Below are 23,632 nucleotides of genomic sequence, written 5' to 3' on the forward strand. Positions count from 1 at the left end.
TATGTTCTCCATTCTTGCTGGAATTACAGTAGAAACGATAAACATTTGCTCTGGGGCATGGGAAATATGTCCCTTGTAAACAGATGGCATTAATATCAGGATTGTTTTATGTTAGAGCAAAAGTGTGGTAACGAGTTTGGAAAAATTGGCTGTTTTTGGCAGGTGGTCAATTACTGCACGTAACTCTCCGCCACCAGGGCGGGATTCACCAAATAAACGACTTTAATATTGAACACAAACACCATTAAAATGTATGCAGAAGCGGGTATTGCTTCTCTTTAATGAACCTTAGGAAACACGCGCCAACATTTGCATGCAAACAAAGCAAAAGCTTTGTCTTTGTTAGTCTGTAAGGTGGGCATCCCCAGAATCGATCATATCCTAACAAGACAAGAATTCTTGCGTCAGAAGTATCTCTTCCCCACCTTTGAATAATATGAAATTCCTCTTACATCGCTTCCGGTTTCTGCTGCACTGCAGGAGGCCTGAACGATGACATCATTTTACTCTCCGCTCCTCGGCGGCCTTGAGGGATGTTAGTTACATGGGAAAACACGGACTTTCCCGAAGATCCCACAACAAGGGATTACCTAGGGCGAATACGCTGATTTGTAAAGTCTAAAAATAACATAATTTGTGAAATACAACCCCAGGGACTGATCCGGACGGGATATTAATTGTAAAAAGTACTACTGTACGTCACTATCAGAGCAGTACAGTCTTTCATTTTTTTAAATTAAATGTATAAATAATTTACAAACACAAATACAACTAGAGGAGCAGAAACAGAAACAAGAGAAAAGCAGTACAGTCTGTGTCAAGCTCAGCTCGGCTGTGCCTCGTCATTCTTTTTAAACAAAGTAAACCAGATGCGACCATAGACGAGCGAGAACGTGTCATGTCTGTGCATTACTACCGTGCTTATGATTCTGTGATTGTGCGATTATCAATTAGTAGAAAATGATATCTTTCGTAGATTAAAAATTATGCTTAAAGAAAATAACAACAACAAAGCATTTTTCTGAACTCCCAAAACACTGCCCTGGTGAAGTTTATCTCCACGGGAAAAGGAAACTGGGAGAAAAAAAATGTCTGTGAATACATCCAGTTATGGGGAACAGCCACTTTATTTTTCTAAGCAGATGACTGCACAGGTAAGCTTGAACCCAGCTTGCAATCTTACTGTTTAACCATTAGGGATTCATCCTAAAAAGCTTTATTATCCTACCAGATGAATTTCACAGGCTGCCCTCCTCCCAGGACCAAGGATGAAAATGCCTTTTCCCCTGAAATAACCGAGGTAATGGATGGGCTGCCAGGCCTCCCTGCTGTGGTAATTTGAAGAGGACGACATGTTATATACCACCCTATTTGCTGTTGTGATGCGTTTCAGACACCTCCCTTTATTTATGACACAAGGCCAGTGGAATAACGCGGAGGTCAGTGATCCCAGTGAAGCAGACAGCATTAATAAAAGCAAGAAGGGAAGAGAGGACAAGAGAAAGAGGCTGTCTCTTCATTGAACAGCTTCCTGAAGACAAGATTCGGATTCAGATGGGTATTATCGATCCCTGTTTGCTTACAGTACAGCACTGGCCAGTGGCTAACGAGCTCAGTAATCAGGTTGGGGAGGCAACAAGAAGATTAAGACTAGGATCCAGTTAGTTGAGACCAAGACTGGTGTCAGACTTTATTTCCACAGTTTTTTCCCTTTGTATGAGCTGATCTGTTTCTGAGCTGCAGAAATTCCTGAAATTCATTTTAGTTTTGGACGTGATGCGTCTCTTCGCGCTTTGTGTTATAAATTACATTTTTTTTTTAATCAAAGTGATGACATATAATATTGACTTCTTTCAAGCTGCGCCTGTATTAAAAACAAGGTTTTCTTCTACAAATTACCAGCTTGAAATAACAGCTTGAAGAAGCTCATAATCCAGTGTTAAAAAGGACCCCTCTTGTGAGAAAATTCTGGGTGACATTCCATATTCAGAAACTATTTTAATGAGCTATTACTAATTGATACTGAATAACTATGGAAAAGCTGCTTACAACTGAATAGATCATAACTCAGTCAGAGACAATAGATACACAGCACAATTATTAAAAGCACAATCACTAATTTGTAGCTTTATGTGTTACAGTAAATCATGCATTTAGTGTTTATTAATGTCCCCCCATTTTCCAATGTAGCATCTTTTTAAGTTGCAGGTTTTGCTTAATAGGAGCTTCATTCAAACCAAATGCTGTGGTTGATTTGCATGACACAACTCTGAATCTGTGGTGCATTTATTCAATAAGCCACTTGAAAGATGGAGCTTGCTATATTTCAGATTGGGCTCAGCAGCCCTGATTTCAGATCAAGACTGTTCTCAATGTGCAAAAAGACAAATGATTTAGTTTGCTGGGAGTCACCTGGGGTTTCTAGGTGCCATAATGATCAAAAATGGCCTCACTGTACAAAGGCATGAGTTATAACTGTTTAAAGATTTCAAATACAGTGTAGTGATGTTTAATTGGAAAACAAAAACAAAAATTAAAAACTGCAAATGTCAATTGCTTAGCATTTTCCGGAGTAGACTTTTTTCTTATTTTAACAGCACAGAAAAACACCAGTTAAAATATGTTCATGTTAAAACAGTCTATGAACAGACTTTCCAACTGTACTACAGTATAACAGTGTTTGATGTGCACAGAGCAGCATCGTATTAATTAGAAAAATATAGTTCCATGCTTTGTGTCTAAACAAACTCAACCATCACTCATGAAAAACTGCAAGGGTCTTTGCCTGTAAAGTTTTAAAAACTTCCAAACAAATGCTCTTTAAAAAAAAGAGGATTAATTGCATTTGTAGTTCAAAAAAGGAGGAGCAATTATCCTGTCTAAACGATGCACCAAAATGTAAATATTTTTTTTTGCAAGACTGCAAGTTTTGCAAGTTCTATTCTGTGCGTCAGTCGAACCATCCTGTCCCCCAAACCATAGGAGACCCCTCTTAGGTCCTGATGTCTGATGCTTTGTGACCCTTTCTTATAGAAGCAGGGTGATTTTGAGATACTGTTCTGCGATAATAACAGGGGTGGAAAACAGAAATCATATTATACTGTATGCTATAAGATGTTAGGTAGTGTAGCTGCCTTAAACAGGATCAATTACTGGGAAAAAAAATAATTAAAAAACTTAATTATGGTGTATACTCTTACTCTATCACCCTATATTGCATACATGCATGAGGGTGTTTTGATAAGACCCCAAATCCCGCAACGCTAGTATTTTTATTCATAATCATCACATTGAACCTGTTTTTCAGCATCATTCCCCTGCACGGAAATACATTTGTCCGATCTCACTGTGTGATTTTGCATTCCTGCAGCACAGAATTCCTCAGGGCAATGTCATGGCCAGAACAGTACGGATTGCTTCACTGTTTTATTGCCTCCATAACTCTTCCCACCATTCCAGCTTCAACTGCTGTGTCACGGGTTCTGTCCCTTCATTGCATCCCAGGCACCAAGACCCAGCCTTCACCATAGCCCCGCGAGGGCTAACAAAACGACTCGGCAATTCGACATCCCTTGGACCAGGAGCAAGCAGATCCAGTCCTGGAGGTCCAGGAGGGGCGCCCTTAATTACCTTCTTGAACTCATTATTTCCTTATATTGACAATTTAACCAGCCGTTCCCTGCTCTGAAGAAACTGGAGATTTAAAGAGACATATAAAACCTTCTGGACAGTGGACACTGAGGAGCAAATCTGGTCACCGCTGTCTTGGAGATATCAGTGCCCATCTTGATTGCTTTATAATTTAGGCTTGGTGTCACTTGGGCCACATCTGGCAGGGCTCAACTGCACATTTCTAGAGGTGCTGCCACATGCTGTACGTCTTCAGCTTGTTACCCTTGTATTACTTTATTCAGAATTTAAAATGCTTGGGGGGCAAACGAGATTGAATAAAGAATAAACTAAAATGTATTTATTTATTAAAACATTGTGGTGTATATACTGTATATGCACAAAATGTCTATAGGCTTTAGAAAGTTTACAGAAAACAAAATACAGTGGTTTGCAAAAAATATTATTTTTTCCCCACCATTTTCACATAATTCCCTTTAAATGTGCAGTTATGACACTTTGATGTAGCAATTAATAGTTGTTAAGTAAACAACAGACTCCACACATTCAAAGCAAAAATAACAAACTAAACAAAATTTAGTTTGATTGCATATGTTTTCTAGCCCTTTGCTTTGGCATCCTAAACCAATCAGATGCGCAGAATTACTGTAACTATTAGCTCAGTGGCATCTGTGTGCATGCAATAGTACTGGTTCACATGCTTTCAGAACAAATACAGCTGTGTTTGTAAGGTCCCATGGTCAGGTAGTGCGTTTCAAGCAAAGATCCATCCATGAAGACTGAGAAGCTTTCAGAACAGCTCAGGGGTGAAGTTGTATAAGGGCACGGAAAGGGTTAAATAATTTCAAAGACCCTCAATTACTCTTTGAGCCTAGGGAAGTCAGTCACGAAGAAGTGGAAAGCACTCAAGACACAAACTACTGTAGATCAGGCTGTACTTCCTAACTGGTCGGCAGGCTATGGAGGAAACTGGTTAGAGACATCCCTGTGATGCCAATGGTAACTTTAAAAGAGTCAGAGTTTAGTGGCTGAGATGTGAGAAAATGTCCCTGGGTCAACAATACTGTATCTCCACCAGGTTTGCAACAGAGTGTGATACTGCAAACATGTAGCAAAACGTTTTGTGGTCAGTCGTGACAAAGTGAGAATTTTCTTCTGTCAACGCAATTGGGTTGCATCTGACACAAACCCAACAATGTGCATCACTCACCATCCCTACTGTCAAGCATGTTGGTGGCAGCATTATACTATAGTTCTGCTTCCCATCAGCAGTGACCAGATGAGCTTCAGTACATACAAGAAGCCAAGTACTGGAACATCTAAGAAGAAAACCTGCTTCAGAACTAAAACTGGGACAAAAATTCACCTTCCAGGACAATGACCTAAAGAACAAGGTCAGGGGTACAGTGGAGTGGTTTAAGAACTAGAAAGGGAATGTCCTTGAGTGGGCACAGCCTTGACTTGAATTCCACTGAGAATCTGTGGAAAGACTTGAAAACTGCTGTCCTCAATAAACCTGAGAGAGACTGGGCGAATCTGAGCGAATGGAGAATGGGCAATAATTGCACCAAGCAAGCAGTGAGCGGAGTTGCCACCTTTGAGACCTATGCCTGTAATTACTGCCAAAGCTGCTTCCATCAAATACCACGAGTCTGAATATTTATCCAGTCAACATATTTAAGTTTTTCCTCTTTAGTATTTGCTGACATTAACCGTAACAGATCTTATCCTTGTACCGTAAATCTTTCGTTTGGTAGTGAAGAAAATGTCAAGCTTGAAAAAATTCTTCTACATCATTTTGAAATTTCACAAAATGGGATACCCCTCACAAGGGGCAGAAAACGTTTGTGAGGCACTGAATGTTTCAAAAAAGCAGCCATAATGTTTCACTTTTCAAAAAACGAACTCCCTCTGCTGTTCACAGACGTGGCCTCATCAGGATAAGCCTCCAGCCGGTTCCTAGTGGACACCTTTAGGATTTCAGTGTCTGCAAACACTACAGCAGTGTTCACGAACCCTGACCGCTCAGAGACTGGAGGGCGAGGCAGACAGCTCGGCTGCCCAGCATTGCTTTTGTGTATGCTGTCTTGACAAAAACCGGTGGAATACATCCAGGTCTACTCCCTGCCTTTAATCTGGAGCTGCCTTTCTAAAGCGTGCCTGCGCGCGCGGGCGCGTACTGGACATCGATATGCAGTCAAGTAAAATCGACAAGCGTCTGCATTTTCCTCAGAAACCCATATAGATAAGTAGAGGCCAGGTTTCTTATCTGCCGTGTCAGGATGAAAGATTAAAGAGAAATAAAATAATTTGGAAAGGCACCGTACATCTGCGGCTCTGCTGCGAGCCCAGAAACCCCAGAGAAGGAGATGTCAAGTTTGTCAGTGCTGGGAAGCTGCCAGGTCTTCTGAGATATGGCATGACTAATTGCTCCACGTTACTTTTCCTGCCTGTTTCTTAGATGGTAATTTGCTTTCTTTTTCCAGAGGACCATTGGCACAGCAATGTTTTGCCCCCTGTAGAGCTGGCGAACATTAAAAATGTGCCTGCACATTAAGCTGCGAACAACAGGGAGATTTTTCCACGTAAAATATATTCAGAATGATTTCTCTGGAGCTATCGCCACTGTTCTTACTTACTTTTATCATTCCAGTTGTATCCAATAGATACAGTACTTCAGCACGTGCCGTTCTACAGTTGAATCCATCTGAAGCACACCTTTGTGTGAAGCCAAAGCTGGAAACACAGCCTTTAATGTGTTTACCTTTATGAAGTTAGACATGTCAGTTATCTTAAAGGCTCTTGTTCTCTTGACAGGCTTTTTTTTTTTTGTGTGATCCTGTCACTTCTTCAGAGGTCTGTGAACCTCTTTGCTGGTGCGCCTCTGGCCTTTTCTATCAAATAACACTTCCCCGTATTTGGTATCTTGATGAAGTAAATACTGCAAGCGACTGACAGAAGTATTCCGCATGGGCACTGGTAAGCCAAACACCTAGCAACTGCTTATAACTGCTGAAAGTGTCTGTGATGCATGAAAACCAGCCCATTAAGGACATGTTTAGCTGAATATTCTTTGATTGACATACAGTGAATTCTTTGTTTTCCTTTACCTTTGCAAGGATTTTTAGGTTTGGCATCTATTAAAGAGATAATAAATGTAAATATACCATAAGTTTCAAATGTAAATGGATAAATATAAACATACCATAGATCCAGTATTCTTATTTCTTTCATTCAGATTCTCTACAGTATTTTTTGCAATGGAGTGCTTGGAGCACTTAAACAAGAGTTGTTGCTCAGAGAAGCAGCATCACTTAGATTATGCTAATTCTTAACTTGCTGGTAATACAAAAAAACATATTTGAAAATAAAAATAACTATCGTGATTTTTTGTATCATTCCTTTATTTATGCTGGTTAGTGTTAGTTGATCTTCATCGAAAACTAGGACTATTATTTTTTTCTTACATTATTTTTCTAATTGTGAAAAGCTATATTTCATTAGGCAACAGCTTGAGCAGCTGTGTGGAAAACCTGATCTTGGCAGGAGACCAATGCATGATGCGTGTTGAAATACAGCAGCTTACACACAACAATGTCGATGCACCGCTACATGTTAGGACTTCAGTACGTAGTAGAGGCACCGGAGCATCCGAGGGGATCCCTTGGTACTGTACTCATCCGAGTCCTATGGAACTTCATGGAAATTTCTGACCCCATCCGAGAACGACCCTTCACAGGTGAAGGGAGCAGAATACTCAAGACTCCCACTGGTTCGATGGGTATAGTGCTCTTCTAGGGCTTTCACACCAATCAATGATTTCTAAAACCTACCCTTTTATTATTTTAATATATAAGGTAACTAGTGAAGAGAATATAACGATGGCTCTGCTGCTGCTGTGCCGACACATTTTTCAAAAGGCCCAAAGAACATGAAACTACAGGCATGATGAAAGCATATTAACTCACCTACACCACCCTCCAGACCATGTGACGCTTTATTAAAACTTGTTTATACACAAAAACAAGAGATGAGCTGTAATCTGCCAACAGCAATAAGCCTCCCTTATTGTCCCTGGAGCTATTTTCCTGTCTGTCTTTAGGATGTGTGGCCTTGACATTTCAATTGGATCCACTTTCGGTGGGTTCCCAAAAGCAACTCAAAACCAGTGCACAGAGGCAGGAACATGCAAACTCTTCTAAAAAGTAGAGAAACATGTCCCCATCTGCTCATAGTACTGAAAGAACCCATCACACTTTTTGAAATCCCACTGTGAAATCTTGTCATTTGTGAAAACATTACTGAAAGGTTAACTTACTAAATGGAAAATACAGTCGGATCACAAGTGCTTTCAAGATCTGTCCTGTGACATGTACAGTATCAGGTACTCCATGTCCATACCTCAGGGAGAGAGAATTGCTGAGGATGTTTCTTGAGAGAAACAAGCAACTGTATTGATCAGAACTAAGGTTTTACTCAAGTCTTCTGAAACTATTTTCAAGTAAATGTTATTTCTTTGAATAAATTCTCATTTGAAAGACAAGGGGCTGTTCTTATCTGAGTATTACTAACAAAGCATGTTTTGGGTATCTTACATATAAGGACCTACTAGCAACCAAGCAAGGTAGACTGGCCAGAATGTACCCTTTCTTGTATCCTTAATGGAGAAACAGGTTTGTGATTTGACTCACTTCTATACGAAGCAGATAAGAAATTATTAGTAACCAGAACTCAGTACCAAAGAAACAGAGCAGTGCTCAAAGTAAAAAAAAAAACATTTTACTGTTTTTCTTAAAAACAGGATCTCTTACTTTCATGAGCTAACTTTTCACATTCATCGGCTATACCTTCACCAACCCTTTTCCAGGAGACAGAATGATTGGAAAAACACCCCGGAAGTCATCATTTCTGAGGAAATCAGCTCTACAAGTAAGGTATTTGCTTTTCACAAAAAAACAGGAAGAATGCACAATGGTTATGATTTTCTGTTTTGACAGTTCAAACGTAGGCATATTCTTAAAATGTATTCTGACTGGAATGGATTTGAGACATTTATAAAAAAAACAACCTCAAAGCAACATATATATAAATGTAATGGGATGCATACATATCTCTTGACACCTCTGTCATTTACAGTAGAAAATAAGTTGTTTAGAATATGTTTTGGTACACATTCAATGTGGACACAGTCATTAAGAATGCCATTTTTTAGGTTCCCCGATTCCAACTTGATTTAAAATTAAATTAGCCATTATATTTAATCCCAGAGCAGGATTGTGTCCTCTGGCCAGGTGAGCCATTCCCTTTGCTTTCAAAAACTCTTGCAGGAGTTCCTGCCACCAACCAGCAATTATCAAGAAGGATCTCTGTGGGCACTGTACCCTCAGCCCCGAGCTTCCGGTCTCCGACATCTTCGTTAAGCCAGGAATGAGACACGATGATGAGGTGCCGTTCACACAGTCTGAGACAACGATCTTGTCTTTTTTACCGATAAGATCCTGTTCCTCACGTCCGCCAGAGACGGCAATTTCATTTTGTCCCTATTTTTGCTATAAACATTCAGGAAAATCCCAAGCACGACCAGAAGGCCACCCCACACGTACCTGCATAACAATAATAAAAAGAAATAAAAATAAATTTTATATATATACCTTTGTTAATGCAAGTTAAAACTTGCAGAATGGATGACATGGTCTCCCAGGTAAATGCCTGTTTTGAAACTGCGCTGGAAATGTGCTGCATCACCACCGACTGCATTGCTCTCTCCAATGCACAGCTTTAACTTACTTGATATGATAAACATTTTATTTAATAAGATTTAATAAGACACTATCACATAATTACACGGAAATTTACATAACCCCATGATACTCATACAGGCATATCGGTGTTTTTTTTTATCATTTGCAGGCAAATTGAGGCAAGATAAAGAAAAAGAAAGTATCCTCAGCAACACAGAGGAGGAAATGTTTACTCCTCTCTACCACACACAATAAGGTTAGACTCAGCTTTATTTTGCATGAACCTTAGTTTAGTTCTACTATTCAAAAACTTATGCAATATTCTTATCATCCTATGGTGCCATGCTTCTCGAACAATTACATGGATCCAAGCCATGGTTGCATAAGATATCTTAAGTAATGAGTATCTTGAGTACTAAGTGTGGACATTGTTTCCCTTGACTATGACTGTTTGTCCAATACCCTCAAATGTCTCTTTAGGTATGTAAGCAGCCTGAGATCCCTTCCCTCCTATTCACACTTCATTCCAAATTATATATCATAAAGAGTTTAGGGGTCTTGTCTATATTAAGCAGGAAAAACAAAACCAGAACAAAAGTACTTGAAAAATGCTGTAATGTGAAAATTTAAGGACAAAAGGACATCAGGGACTACAGAAATACTTTTCTCTAAAAGTAAAAGAAAGCAAGCCTTTTTTTATTACATCATTTTAAATGTTACCTTTTGTTAAAAAAAAAGTTTTGTTATCTAGTTGTTAAGTATAGGTTTTCTCTTGCTTTGTGAATACGATATAATTTCTTTACAACTGTAACTCTTTTACATTAACCTTGTACAATTTTACAATTATTCAAACAGAACCTAAATGACTAAATGGTTACACATTAAGCCTGAGCATTGAAACCCTTTAGTTTGTTTGAGAGGGTAAATATAATGTGAAATAGCTGAATACACAAATCCAGCTAAACACCATCAGCTAGATTTGGAAAGTGCAGGTTAATGATACTTACTGAAAAGTGAAAGGCTTGGAGAAGAAAAGAAACGAAAGCACGATCGTCATTGCTTTTCTCCCTGTGGTCACTGAAATTAATATTAAAATAAAAATTATAAACTGCTTGTGTGCACAGCATAAATGCTTGCTAAACCATATTTCTCTGGGATTTGACATATTTCAGAGAATAAAAAAACCAATTTTGCTCTACAGTATTTCAGGTCACTGTATTTAAAAATATTGTAATAACTATTTATCCAGCATAGTTTAATTCACATTCTCCTTCAAATTTCAAGTTAATTACTCAGATATCATTAAGGTTATTTAAACAATTTGAACATTTAATCTGATCATCTTCAACTCTAATGTTGAATGGTGTTAATTTATAGAGTAGTAATTTCTCTTTACAAAAACAGTAAGTGAATAAAGTATATAAAAAAGATAATTAATACCTCTGCAATGTTGCAGCATAGGTGATTTAGGGTACTGCTACGGATTACTTCAGCAACAGTGTTAATCTAACTGCTTACAAAAACAGTTTCTCCCCAAATCTTAAATCAATCTATTTTCAGAGAAATTCAAAAGCTTTCCTCGAAATTACATGATTTTGGTCTACAATTACACAAATTCATGTGTCTTTTCTTAGACGCTAGCTATTTTAGGAAAGAAAACAGTTACTGTACTTCATTGATTTAAATATAGTACAAATATACAAATACTTTAAGTTACAAAGGAACATTCCAGCCTGATCTGAATACTCATAGTGAATGCACAAACAAAACACAGCACTTGGAGAAGACTATTTCTTTCTCTAACACCTAAGTCAGAGTTACATATAAAATGCTTCTATGGAGACTTATGCAGTGAGTACCTCAATATATTTGCAAGGAACAAAACAAACAAATCGGATTAATTGCCCTAGAAAACCCTGTCTTCCACCAAGTTTATTTTGGAGAAGTCAGAGAAATCTAATAAAATCAGACTCTCAACAAAAAAAGAAACAGAATGAGGAAGCAAATAATCTTTACAGGTCATATGAATTCAGCTGGTAGTATGGTATATGAAAAGCACAAACTCTTTTTCCCCTGTGATAGTATAATTACAAGACAGAAATAAAAATGATTAAAACTATTTGATATAAATCAGGAGACAACAAGAAGCTTACACGTATGATTCCCACAATTACAATTACTCTTTTAAATCGGTAAAAGAAGACAGAAGCTAGACAAAAATCAGTAATCATCAGATAAAATGCAGGATAAGAAAATGGACTTGAATTTTGGTTGGGTAGCTGTACTAAATATGCAGCTGCTTGTGGAATTTTTAAGGATGAGACTTTCTAAATTAAATTATGAAAAAGGTTCTTCTTACCAGTAACTGCAACAAGAGCACCGAAGAGCTTGATCAATGCAAGCACAAATGAGATGCCAAAATATCCAGTGAGAGAGAAGAAGAATGCATACCCATAGGTCTTCACAGGATGCTGAAAATAATGAAATATACATCTATAACTTGTTTATCTACAACATTTTAAGTTGCACATAAAGTAAATATAAAAATGCAAACGAAGTAAAAAAATAATCATATACAATTTACAATTTCATATAGTACTGTATATTGTTTATATACAAATGACAAGACATAAGTGGCAAGCAAGTGCTTGAAATGCAATGCCTGTTCAGAGCAGAGTGAAAATGGTATGTAAATTACAACACACTGTATTCGCCCCCTGCCACTGCTGAGGGCAGTCTGGGCGAGTAGTAGATGACGGGCTGAGAGAGATCTCAGGGGCTGTCTAAAACATGAGCCCTGAGGAGGTGTTTAGAGATGATCGGGGATGGAGCAGGTCTGGTTCATTGGGAGGAGATGAGGGTACCGGTGGACGGAAAAAACGGAAAAGAGTCCGAACGGCACCCGGCGATGATTGAAATGGTACGAGAAGCTGTGAGATCAGGGGTTCGTGGGAGTGCATGTAAAGAGAGAAGAGCAGGGGACCCAACACACAGCCGTGGGGGACACCACTGAAGCAGTAAAAGCAAACCTATTCAGATCAACAAGGCAGGTGGAGAACCAGGAGAAAGGGGGGGACAGAGATTCCCAGATCAACACATGCTGATAAAAGAGTAGTGTTAAACAAAGGCTGCAGCGAGGTTAGGGAGGATTAACAGATGGAACACAGAGGGAAGTAACACAAGCTGATTAATTGAAGGGGGGGGGGGGCTTTACAGCTCAGCCAAAAGTAGCAGAACTTTTTTTAATAAAATAAAAACAACTTAAAATACCTGAGAGCAAAAGGACACTGCAGGACTTAGTCCGCCCATGAAGAACAGGCCAATTAATATATACACAAAACCTATTGAATAGGAATACAAGACCTGAAAGAGAAAAGAAACAAAGACGTGTGTCCAGTTCACACACATTACATCAATGACTAAATCAATCTGCGGAAATAACATCGTCATTAGAAGGTTAAAGCACTTCGAAAACATTCTAAACATTAACATTAGAAGCTTTGTAGGACCGAGACAGGGATTAAGTCAGCTAAAACCACATAGAACAAATACGAAATTCATCAAGAATGAACGGTGACAGTTCTGAGCGAGAGTGAGCAAAAAAAAAAACAAACAGTATCCCAAATGATTCCACAAATCAGGTAGGAAATATAAGGGAAAGAAAGCACTTTATAAAATGATTTAAAAGAAACTACAGGATCCAGTTAAAGGAAAGGAACACAATGAATTACAAAACATAAAAAAGGATAAAAAAAAGATATCAGAAAGGGCAAGACAAAAAAAGGAAAGGAATACCGCAACTGAGACGTAACAAGTTTTTTTCAGTACTATAAACACAAAAGGAAGCAAAAAAAGGACTATAAAGAATGTAGTAAAATGTTTTCCGAGCAATCATAAGAAACGTACAGAGAATAAAAAGGGAAATAATGTACTTAACGAGTATTGTTCTTCAGTTGTTTGCTAAGGAATGAGTTATCAATTTGCAGTGGAAGGTTTTTATTTAATAGCATTAACACAGGAAAGGCAGAAGTGTTTTGGGTGCTCGAAGCATACAAGATCAACACATTTCAGGACCACGTGGTATCCATCAATTAGACTTAAGGAAACAAGATGTAATTGATAAGCTACTGATTCATCTCCTTCATGGTCACTCAACACAGGGGTATTAGTATATACCGTATAGGTATAGTGCCTATAGACTGGAAGAATTGCTAATGCAGTAATCATCCATAAATCTGACTTCTATTACATGAAAGATTATGAACCACAATATTAGATCTAAACTAGGGGATCACCTATATCGAAACATGCACAGAGTTTAAGGAGGCTTCTGATAAAGTTTTTCATAAACATAAGTTATCAAATTACAGTTAGGTATTCAGGGAAATGTGTGTTCAGACTCAGAACTGATTAACAGAAAATAGCGTCAAGACAAGGGATTAAAGGTCAAATTGTGATGACGCAATTAGTGGAGTACCAGAGGAATCTTTACGAGTACCCCTGCTCTTCTTAAATCATATCATTAATCTACTGTAGTTTACGGTCAGTAAACTAATCACATACACAAACAGTAGTATGGGCAAACACCACAGGATCACCAAATGAAATTCAAAATGATTAAGATAAAATTCAAGGCCAGGAAAAGACTTGGAAGATGATGTTTAACATGTGTAGAGTATTCCATGCAGTAAACTATAAATACAAAATGGTAACACTGAACTAGAAGAGCCTACTTATGAAAAAGACTCAACACTATTTACATGATCTAAAAAAATGTGTGGAAACAATAAAAAAAAAGAAGAAATGTTAGCACACACAGCGAAAAGCACGGGATTTAAATCAAGTGATGTTATGTGGAAAATATTGCTTACCATCTCTGAATTTGAACCATTGTGCAGCTTCATGGCCTTTTCCTGCACATTCCCTATTGCAGCATCGGCACAGAGGGCCAGAGAGATCAGCAGCACCCCTGTGAACAGCACAGAAACGCAGAGCGTGACTTAAAACACGGATTGCAAATAATCCAGCAACATTTCAAAACCATAACAATTTATTTAATATAGTGTCTTTCGTTATATGTATACCTATACATAACACAGCACTATATTTACATGTAGCACAGGAACCATGGAAGTCTTGCGCCTAGTGAGATGCACTTCCCTTACAAATTCTTGCAATATAGTCACGCAGACTACTTTGCATTGTAAACTGCACCGTGATACAAAAGGTTTATCTAAAAACGCGAACAGTATTAACAATCGTAACACAAAAAAACGCAGGATAGGGCAGGAAAAAAAACCCCAGTGATGCCAATGTTCTATTTTAGCTTCAGCTCCTTTGGTTACATGTTCAATAATGTGATTGGAAAGGAAATTTAGTCTTTGGTGACTATGAACTAGCTCGAATTGCCCTAGGCATGAGCATTTCTATGCATTTATCATCTCGGAGTTAATACTCTGATACAACAAAGTCATTTCACTATACATGAGAACACACCGATTGCTAAGAAAGTATTTGACTTGGTGTCAAAAACAGTATGTCTTGTTGTACGTGGTCTCTAGCAGCCCTGCAGATCACCATGCACCTGCATTTCTCCCGTACTTCTGGACTCAGAATCAAGGCTGCCACAAAGCAATCTCACATTCAATAAAGAAGGAATTTTAAGAGTAAGTAAAAGGGATTTATTTTGAGGCTGCTGTTAAATGAAAAACTACACTTGCCCTTCGAGTTGCATTCCCTAGCTTGATATTCTATTTGCTGTACAGGCATTTCTTCTTTTGGACTACAGCATATAAAAATATACATGCAATAATAATAAAACAAGAGTTACTGTCTGCGGGAGTTAGTGCATTCTGTTTAAATTCAAGTGGCGAATAGATTTGCCTGAGGGGCATCTTTTAAAGTGGCCATTTAATATATTTTAAGGTGTTCCAGCTTCACAGCTGATGGAGAATTTCAATGGCTGTCTTTTACCAGACCTGATCCATACGTAGGCTGCTATTCCATTAATTTTCTAAAAAAGACTGCAGAAAATTCAGGTTATGCAAAGTTATCAATTTTCTGGTTAAGTGTTAAAAGTGTTAATATTATAACACGGATAATCCATTTAAACCAACTACTTTGGGTCAAATTAAATGTTCTTAAATGCCCTTTAAAAAGATAAATATTCAAGCCAAATATGTGAATGATCCTGCACATTTATCAGCATCTCAATATTGACAATTCAAACACTCCCTTACGTTAGTGTCTGCATGGTGTTCTTTGGCAATTAAAATATACAATATACAGAGCCATGTGTTTAATACTTTTTAGGCAACAATACCAAATGTATGCAAATGACACACCTTTTTCCTGATTACAATTGGCAGCCACAAAAGAGATAATACATGTGTGCTCCTCATAGGTACAGTATTTAGTTTGCATTATACCTTCAATAAACCGTAAATATTTCAAAGACAAAATGTAAATGTTACTTTACCTGTCACATTAAAGTTTGGAGCTATTTTACTGTCTGCCAAGGTAAACCAAATGAGACCCAAACTCATACAAACAGCAGCTGACACATCCATGACGTTGTAACGCTTTCCTGTAAAACAATGAACACACATCTGAAGGTTTTTCCACAAGAACATGGGAAAGGTCACAAACGAGAAAAGACCAATTAGCCTGTCTTCTCCATCTGGCAAAGACCATGATAATTAATTTAGCTCAAGCTTTAAACCGTAGACAAATTTACACCATTTATGCAGCTGAACATTTCCCTGGAGCAAACTGAATACAGTTTCCAGCTCAAGGGTGCAACAGGGGTGACCCTCTGGTGTGTGAACCCACAAGCTTTCAGTCCAGGTCCCTGGACTCTTCTCTACACTGCTGCCCTTCCAAAACACGCTAACAGATCCATTTCTACATCGAATCTTGGAGTACTTTTTCTCAAGAGCACTCTGGTAATGGCATTCAGCATACATCTGAGAAGACAAAAGGTGGACGCAAGTTTCACAGCTCTTCCTGCAGACTGCAACTTCAGAAAGTGAGTAATGCAAAGAACATTAAACAAGACGCACGAGAACCCTTCAATAAAAAAACCAAAACAACCAAAACCTCTCAACTATTACGGTGTGACTGGCAGGAATGGCGTTTACATATCAGGAATGTAAAATATATAAAATGTCCTTTATAGAAGAGCTGCCTTTCTCTCTATACATTAAGTCACAACTACAATGGGGTCTTGACATTCACGAAGGTTCACTGACAGCCAAATTCACAGATAACAAGTCCAACCCTATACCATCAGATAATGTACTACAGCTTAGAGTATGTATGATTAAAAGGCATAAATAACCATCCTTAATACAGTAATTAAAGTACGAATGCATTGGCTTTAAATTTAAATGAAATGTAACTTTAACTTATAGTGCAAAGGAACAAGTAATAGGTTTATTCCATGCTGAAAAAAAGAAGAAAGAGAACACAACGTTTCGGCCGTGGAGCCTTCTTCAGGTGTCTTCAGGTGTGACACCTGAAGAAGGCTCCACGGCCGAAACGTTGTGTTCTCTTTCTTCTTTTTTTCAGCATGGAATAAACCTATTACTTGTTCCTTTGCAGCCTATGCATGCTGACGCAGCTACCCACTTTAACTTATAGTGACCAACTAAAAGAAACAACAGTCATCACAAACTTTTAGAAATCAGTTTAAAATAAAGAATCCCTCCTCCTACGTCCAGCCTGAACATTTCACCCCCCGTATCCGTGACCAGCACACCCCACTGTCACGAAACGAGCAATAAAACCGTCAGAGAGCCTGCAAAGCCGCCTCCAGCCTGACCGACACAGAACCTGGAGCGCTCGCTACAATACAGAACAAGACCAGGCTGAGACGAGGATGCTGGGTAGTGAGTACTTAGGTAAGGGGCAGGGAGATTCTCACACACTAACATCCTCCAAAATTCCCTATTTAAAACACTCACATGTGTCGAAGGTGGGGGGAAAAAAACGGAAAAGATGTTTGTAAAACATTAATTGTTTTATTGAAAGTCCTATTTAAAAGGGGGCTTTGCAGGCTAATAAGGTGATGGGCATTTAACAAAGAGGTCTCAGGCCTGGTTGAAATCATCAGGGTTGAACACCAGGCACAATCTACTGAGTAGACTGTGGATTACAAGAGGTAACCATAGTTTTCATTTAAAAATAATTGGAGAGAAAACTGGGGGTAGAATGGACACGCAAAGGCAGACAAAAAAAGTCTTGCTAAAAAGCACTAATGCCTTGAGGATGATTAGGTGATGGAGCAAGTTCATTCAACAGCCTTTGAAGCTGTTCTCCTTTGAAAGCCCCAATCACAGATCGGGCTCACATCACAAGGGAGTACAGTCGATTTCAACCTACCCCCCCGGGGGACAACAGTCCCTATCACAAAACACATGATCACTCCAATGGGGAGCGTTCTGAAGACAACTCGGGATGAAAGAATGAGTACTTAGGAACCACCCTGTACAATTTGTCTAAAATGAAAAGGAAAAACGAACCAATTATGTGGAAAAAGAGAAAAAAATTACAGCAAAAAAGTAAGGCACCAGAGAGCCTAACCTGCTGCAAAGGATGAATTTAAAAATGAGACACCTTTCTTTTCCATACTGTAGAAATATGGCTGTATTAAAGATCATTAAATAGAAAACTTAAAGGTTTACCTTGTATAAAGACACCCCCAATCATAACCGGTATGAGTTTACAGCACTTAAAGATGACTTGTGTTGGATAATTTAAATATCCTAGTGATGTGTTTGACAAGCCCATTGTCCCAACTGTTAAAAACGCTATCATCATATACGTTTTCCCAGGTATTCTGTGTAATAAACAAGAAAGAAAAAAAAAAAGAAGTTATACACCCACATGTACAACACACTTTTACTCCGACTGACAGTGTTCTCCACGGAGACTTAACACTTATAAAAGGAAAATAACGTGTGGCTGGTGGAGCAGTCCGCACAGTGCCGTGTGGGAGTGAAATGGTGCAGGTTGCAATGCAGATGAAGTAAACGAACTGCAAAGGAAAACATGTGAGCAGTAAAATGGGACAGTGTTCAAATACTAAGCATGAGTATTACAGACACATGAGAAGCAAAGGAGTTTAATAGCAGGATTAATAGTGGCACTGAAACTGTGCATGTGCCTGTTTGTCAGTGTGTGCTCAAATGCAACCCTGAGACGAAAATGAAGGATGGAAAATGCTCGTCTATAATTGAAGACTGATTTTTCCTATCGTTTCTTAACAACATCGTGGCAATAGTTCGAAAGCATAGCCCGGCAGGTACCCTACGCAAGTGATCAGAGCATGGTGTGTCCGCTATTAGCTCAAACGCAGACTTGCAGGCCTCAAGGCACAGATGGGGCAGATGGACTCCAGGAATGCGACATGAACTGGCAGAGGGGGGACGCTGAGGATGTCTACCTGTTCAACAGACTAGTTCTGCTCAGTTTAACTGGTTCATTGGCAGGCCAGGGATCAGTATCGACTCTTACCACTGCAGGGCTGCCTGCAGTGCACACCGGCTTCTTGTGACTGGATTTGGGATTATGGATTCCAGGTGTCTCAGCTTCAATGCATCTGTAGAATAGTCCTTCTGGGACTTTTATCCACACCTGGATCGATCACAGGGGAACAAAGGGCCTCAGGGAGTGCACCTCCTCTCTCTCGCTAAGCCATGGCACTATGGCAGCGAGTGTGGACCAGCAAGTGCTTGCGTATTTCACACATGCAAATGTCCCTCCTGCAGTGCTTCATACTGTCCCAGGCCTACTCGGTCACAGTTTCTGCCATTTTGGACTTGGGAGGTAGTGAGGATACAGGGGGAAGTTCCACTACCTTTCATATGAGCAGACCTCCCTGCAACCGCGCACAGGGGAGAATGAGGAAGCCTGGCTCCTTCCTCCTCCACCCTGCTCACCTTCAAGCCACTCGTCTTGTAACACGGCACTAGCAACACAGCCCCACACTTTGAGACCCTTGCTCCCAGCACCCAGTAGGCCCGGAGGCAGCAGTGTTGCTGGGAGCAGAGCAGGTCCTGTCTGGCTAACCTCACCCCACCCTCGGCGCCGCTCAGCCAGTCGAGGACAGCGACGTGGCCCAGGCTCGACCCCACAAACCCAGCCTGGACTACAGAGCGCCACCTTCCACCTAACGGTCGGGACAACGCCTTCACTAGAAGAGCCGAAACGCGGTACCCTATTCCGCACTTTGTCTTCACACTGCAAATAGCAATCTGCCTTAGATCTCAATTTTGTGCAATAAAGGGCACTGAAAAAAATAGAAGAAATAGAAAAAAATCTACAAAGTAAAGGATGATTCTTAATCGTGTAATTTGATAACGTCTGAGTGCGTTTACTTTTAGTTAACATGTTAAAGGAAAGCACAAACTTAAGATCTTAAAAGTGCTGTCCACCTCATGCCAAAAAAATACCAAGATGTGAAGTCATGTGCTTCAAATGTTTACATCATGGACAAGAGAAACACGTCTTCTTTCCCTTTCCAAGACACAAGATACAGGAGATCATGTACACCAAGCTAACACATGGCCTTCTGTGAAACAGTTCTTCGCTGCAAGACTATTTTATTTCTGTTTAAATCTTGTGTGCAGAAGAGTTTGGGTATTTTTTTAAAGTAAACCATATGCTCCATGAAATACTACAATGAAGAGGTAAGGCCTGAGCACCTTAGGCTATGAATAAGTAAAAATCACAAACATACAATACAATTAAATTCAATTTGGGGGAATTTTAAATAAATCTGCCTGTTTTTTTGCACATTACTTTTTCACAGGTTGAAAGAACAAATGTGTGTTTTACTATTATATTTATGTAGAGAAACAGGGTTATCAGACCCATGTTCAAAGTGTCACTACCAGCAGTTCTGTGGGTTAACATGGATCTTATTTGAAGATTCTTGGTTTATCATGCATCTCCAACAGATTTCTCAAAATGTTTTTAAAATGGCTTAAAAGATTAAATTCAGAATGAAACGGTCTATGAGAGAAACATTTTGGTTTCTTTTAAATTCAAGAAAAAAAGGAAAAGATAAATAACTAAGTGTACATTGTTTTTAGGTAATAGAAACGTAGGAATAACAAATAACTAAGCTAACCTGAACAAAACAGCAATGGAAATAATTAAATAAACAGCTTTCTTACCTTCTCCTTTTATCCTGGGTGAGCTGCAATTCCACTAATCCAAACGTGGAATAAAATCCAAATTGCACTAATGTGAGATACCACCCAAAGGGTTTAAAACCTTCCACTGAAAATATAAGCTCCTAAAGGAAGCAAAAGAACATTATAAAGCCCAATGAGTGCGTGCTGCATTTTAAAGCTGTAAATGTATTTTGCAAGCTACACACTCATATCTGTGCTGTAGTACTGCTGCTCTGTTAATGACTTTAAAACACCGAATCACAACCTGCATTTCTAGAGCTCAAAATAGCTTAATTTTGGAACATCTACTGTATCATTTCACACAGAAATGAGCTACCACCACCCACCCAAAAAAAAATCAAAGTAAAATTTACAGTACCAAATGAATACCGCTATGGAAACATGGAAACAAAATGAATACAGCTTTAAGCATTATAGAAGATCAGGCTCCAGCAACAACTTTTTATCACCTGCTGTAACTTCATTCTGGATGGTTTACTAAAGCAAACCAGCCTGCAATATCAAAACTCCACCTAGTTGTAAACTCATTTGCTCCTCAAATTCTGGTGCTGATGTAATAAACAGGGAACATCACACCTGCACTGAGCCTGCATTAATGCCTTCTTATTACCTCAAACATTACATATTAACTTATAATGTCATGTAACATCTGCTCCATACTTGAGAGGGTTGAGAGATAACTAGGTCCTATTCTACATCCCCTTTTATTCCATTTTGCAAGTCCAGGCATTTAAACACCTACTGCAATACCTCCACATAGCAGTAATCTTTTTTTTTATCTAATAATAAATAATTAGACAGAAGTCTCCAAAATACATTTGTTAGCTGTGTTAATACAAAAGGTGCATATCATCAGTTGTGTATTTTCATTCAAATAAAAAAAAATTAAGTAATAACATTCTAGTGCATTTAAATAGATATTTTAAAATAAATTCTTGATAAAATGGTTATGGTACATCTTTAAAGTTTATTCTAGAACACATTTTAATCAAATAAAGTCACACTTCACTGATCTGAAGAAGTTCTTTTGGTATCATTTGGAAAAACAAAATTCTCTAAGTACTGCAAATTTAAATCTAAAGGTTTGCAACTGCCTTTTAAGAAAGTCCACGAACGTGTTTGCTCTAATCTGTGAGGGCGAAACATAGAATAGATATATCTTTAGCCAAACATCTCATAATGTTCCCCAGGTCTGGCTTACCTGCAGGTAACCGTAGACCAAATAAAACACAAAAACTCCTGCGACACAGATGAAAAACTGGGCTGGCTGACTGAAGCTGGTGAGATTGATCCCCAGCACTCGCAGCTCCTCCACAGACTTGATGTGAGGAGACATGGCTTCAGTCGTGGAGGAGGGTATAGAGATGGAGATGTGTTTCCTGGAGTTGTTGTATTTCATGTCTATCAGTCCAAACTTGGCACTCATTGTTCGCGTCGAGCTTTGAACGGCCCAATACCAACCGTATGCATGGAAGCTAAAGAAAATAGAGATACTATTTATCACTGATGGCATGAATGGAATAATAACTAAGATTAGCCCATGTAAGGAACATAAGGGAGACAAAACAGCAGAAAGTTTAGATTCAGGGCTTTATCAATTGCCTAGTACTTATACCACATACACCTGAAGAAGGCTCCACGGCCAAAAAGTTGTGTTTTCTTTCTTCTCTTTTCAGCATGGAATTAACCTATTGTTCCTTTGCAGCCTACGCATGCTGACGCAGCTCCCCACCTGAACTGCTTATACTGTACCATACTGTTGTGCTCAACCGCTCCCAACCCAACAACCCAAGCAACGAAACCCCTCTTATCTAGTTAGGCATTTTTAAACGAATTTGTGAAAATATGTTGTTCCATGATATCGTTACAAACACGCCGCTCTCGAGAAGATCCAAAGAGGGACAGTTTAACCGTGCCCTGTTTCCATTCTGCTGGTGGCTGGTTCTTTAATCGATGACCACGTCATTACATATTGATGGCACGGTCACCCACTCCGGCCTTACCTGTGCACTTTACGTCAACAGATCTGGGAGTTGCATCTGAAATGCCTGGCGTCCTTGACACATATATTTAAACCGTCCACATTTGCAAACCGCACTAAAAACAAACATTCAACCATAATTGCACAGCCCTTAATCGTGCCATGTTCTTCGTAAAAGGAAAGGCTCCTAACCTTATCATTTACGGTCCATAATAGAATGGACACTTTATTTTGGGTTTTCTGATTTTTTTAAAACCTTTATGCCTTTTACAATGTACAAATGTGTGCAAATAAACTTAAGCGACTGTTTCTACTGACAGTATGGAAAAGAACAGACACTTCCGGGATTAGGACACATACACTATTCCTTCAAATTATTCAGTTACTATTAAATGACACTCTAACAACAGCCGCCTCACGCTCTCGTTTGAAACACGACCAATCCATTTTAAATGGAAATTCAGCGAAGACTCTGCAACTTTTCTTCCACAAAGATAATTTGTACTCCTCACTCGAGCGCAGTGCTTCTCTCTTCCTGGTGCTACTGCGTGTCTCCCGGCAGCAGCCAACAACTTCCGCTTTCTCGACCTGTGACCCCGGGAGCTGCGCTCTGTGATTGGTCGAGCAGGACACGCGCACTGGGGTGACCGTAACTATGTCTCTGCGTCCGCAGGCTGGGCGTTTGCGGCCGGAGTCAGGCAAGGTGATCGGTGGTGTCTTGTGTCTGTGGGAACTGCTGGCTTAAAGATAACTATACTGTAGCAACCTACAGCAAAGCAGCCGACAGGACTGGAGCCGGTTACTCCTGAGACGCGGGGGTCTCCAGTCCTGGTCCCGGATGACCGGTGTCCAGTCCAGTCCAGTCCAGTCCAGTAAAGAAGTAGCTTTTAATAACCAGACAGGATTTTCATAGTTGCATGATCACATCTATCATTTAAAAAAAGAAAAAAAAAAGAAAATCCCAGTAATATACATATTTATTGTGCTTCTGAATCGGGCGACGATGCAGAATACATTATAAAATCCTATGGTATATGTGTTTGTAACAATATGTCGTTCTGCTACCCGGATGTCATGAA

At 39.2% G+C, this 23,632-nt stretch overlaps 1 protein-coding gene across 3 annotated transcripts; it reads right to left on the reverse strand.

Annotated features, from left to right (window-relative positions):
- Window positions 1-7,609: 7,609 nt before the first annotated feature.
- slc35b3 (solute carrier family 35 member B3) lies at window positions 7,610-23,155 on the reverse strand. Of its 3 annotated transcripts, none has more exons than XM_015354932.2 (10): window positions 23,066-23,155; window positions 21,774-22,047; window positions 20,552-20,673; window positions 18,056-18,210; window positions 15,850-15,957; window positions 14,243-14,340; window positions 12,642-12,734; window positions 11,731-11,842; window positions 10,379-10,448; window positions 7,610-9,233 (listed from the first exon to the last, which is right to left on the reverse strand). In XM_015354932.2, the coding sequence occupies exons 2-10, from the start codon at window positions 21,996-21,998 to the stop codon at window positions 9,083-9,085; spliced, it is 1,134 nt and encodes a 377-aa protein (XP_015210418.2). In that variant the 5' UTR covers window positions 21,999-22,047; window positions 23,066-23,155; the 3' UTR covers window positions 7,610-9,082. The 3 variants fall into 3 exon arrangements, with proteins under 3 accessions (XP_015210418.2, XP_015210417.2, XP_006634535.2); XM_015354931.2 differs by having other exon boundaries at window positions 22,973-23,121; XM_006634472.3 differs by having other exon boundaries at window positions 22,576-23,121.
- Window positions 23,156-23,632: the final 477 nt, after the last annotated feature.

This window comes from Lepisosteus oculatus, chromosome 6 (genome assembly GCF_040954835.1).
Source record: "Lepisosteus oculatus isolate fLepOcu1 chromosome 6, fLepOcu1.hap2, whole genome shotgun sequence".
NCBI lineage: Eukaryota > Metazoa > Chordata > Actinopteri > Semionotiformes > Lepisosteidae > Lepisosteus > Lepisosteus oculatus.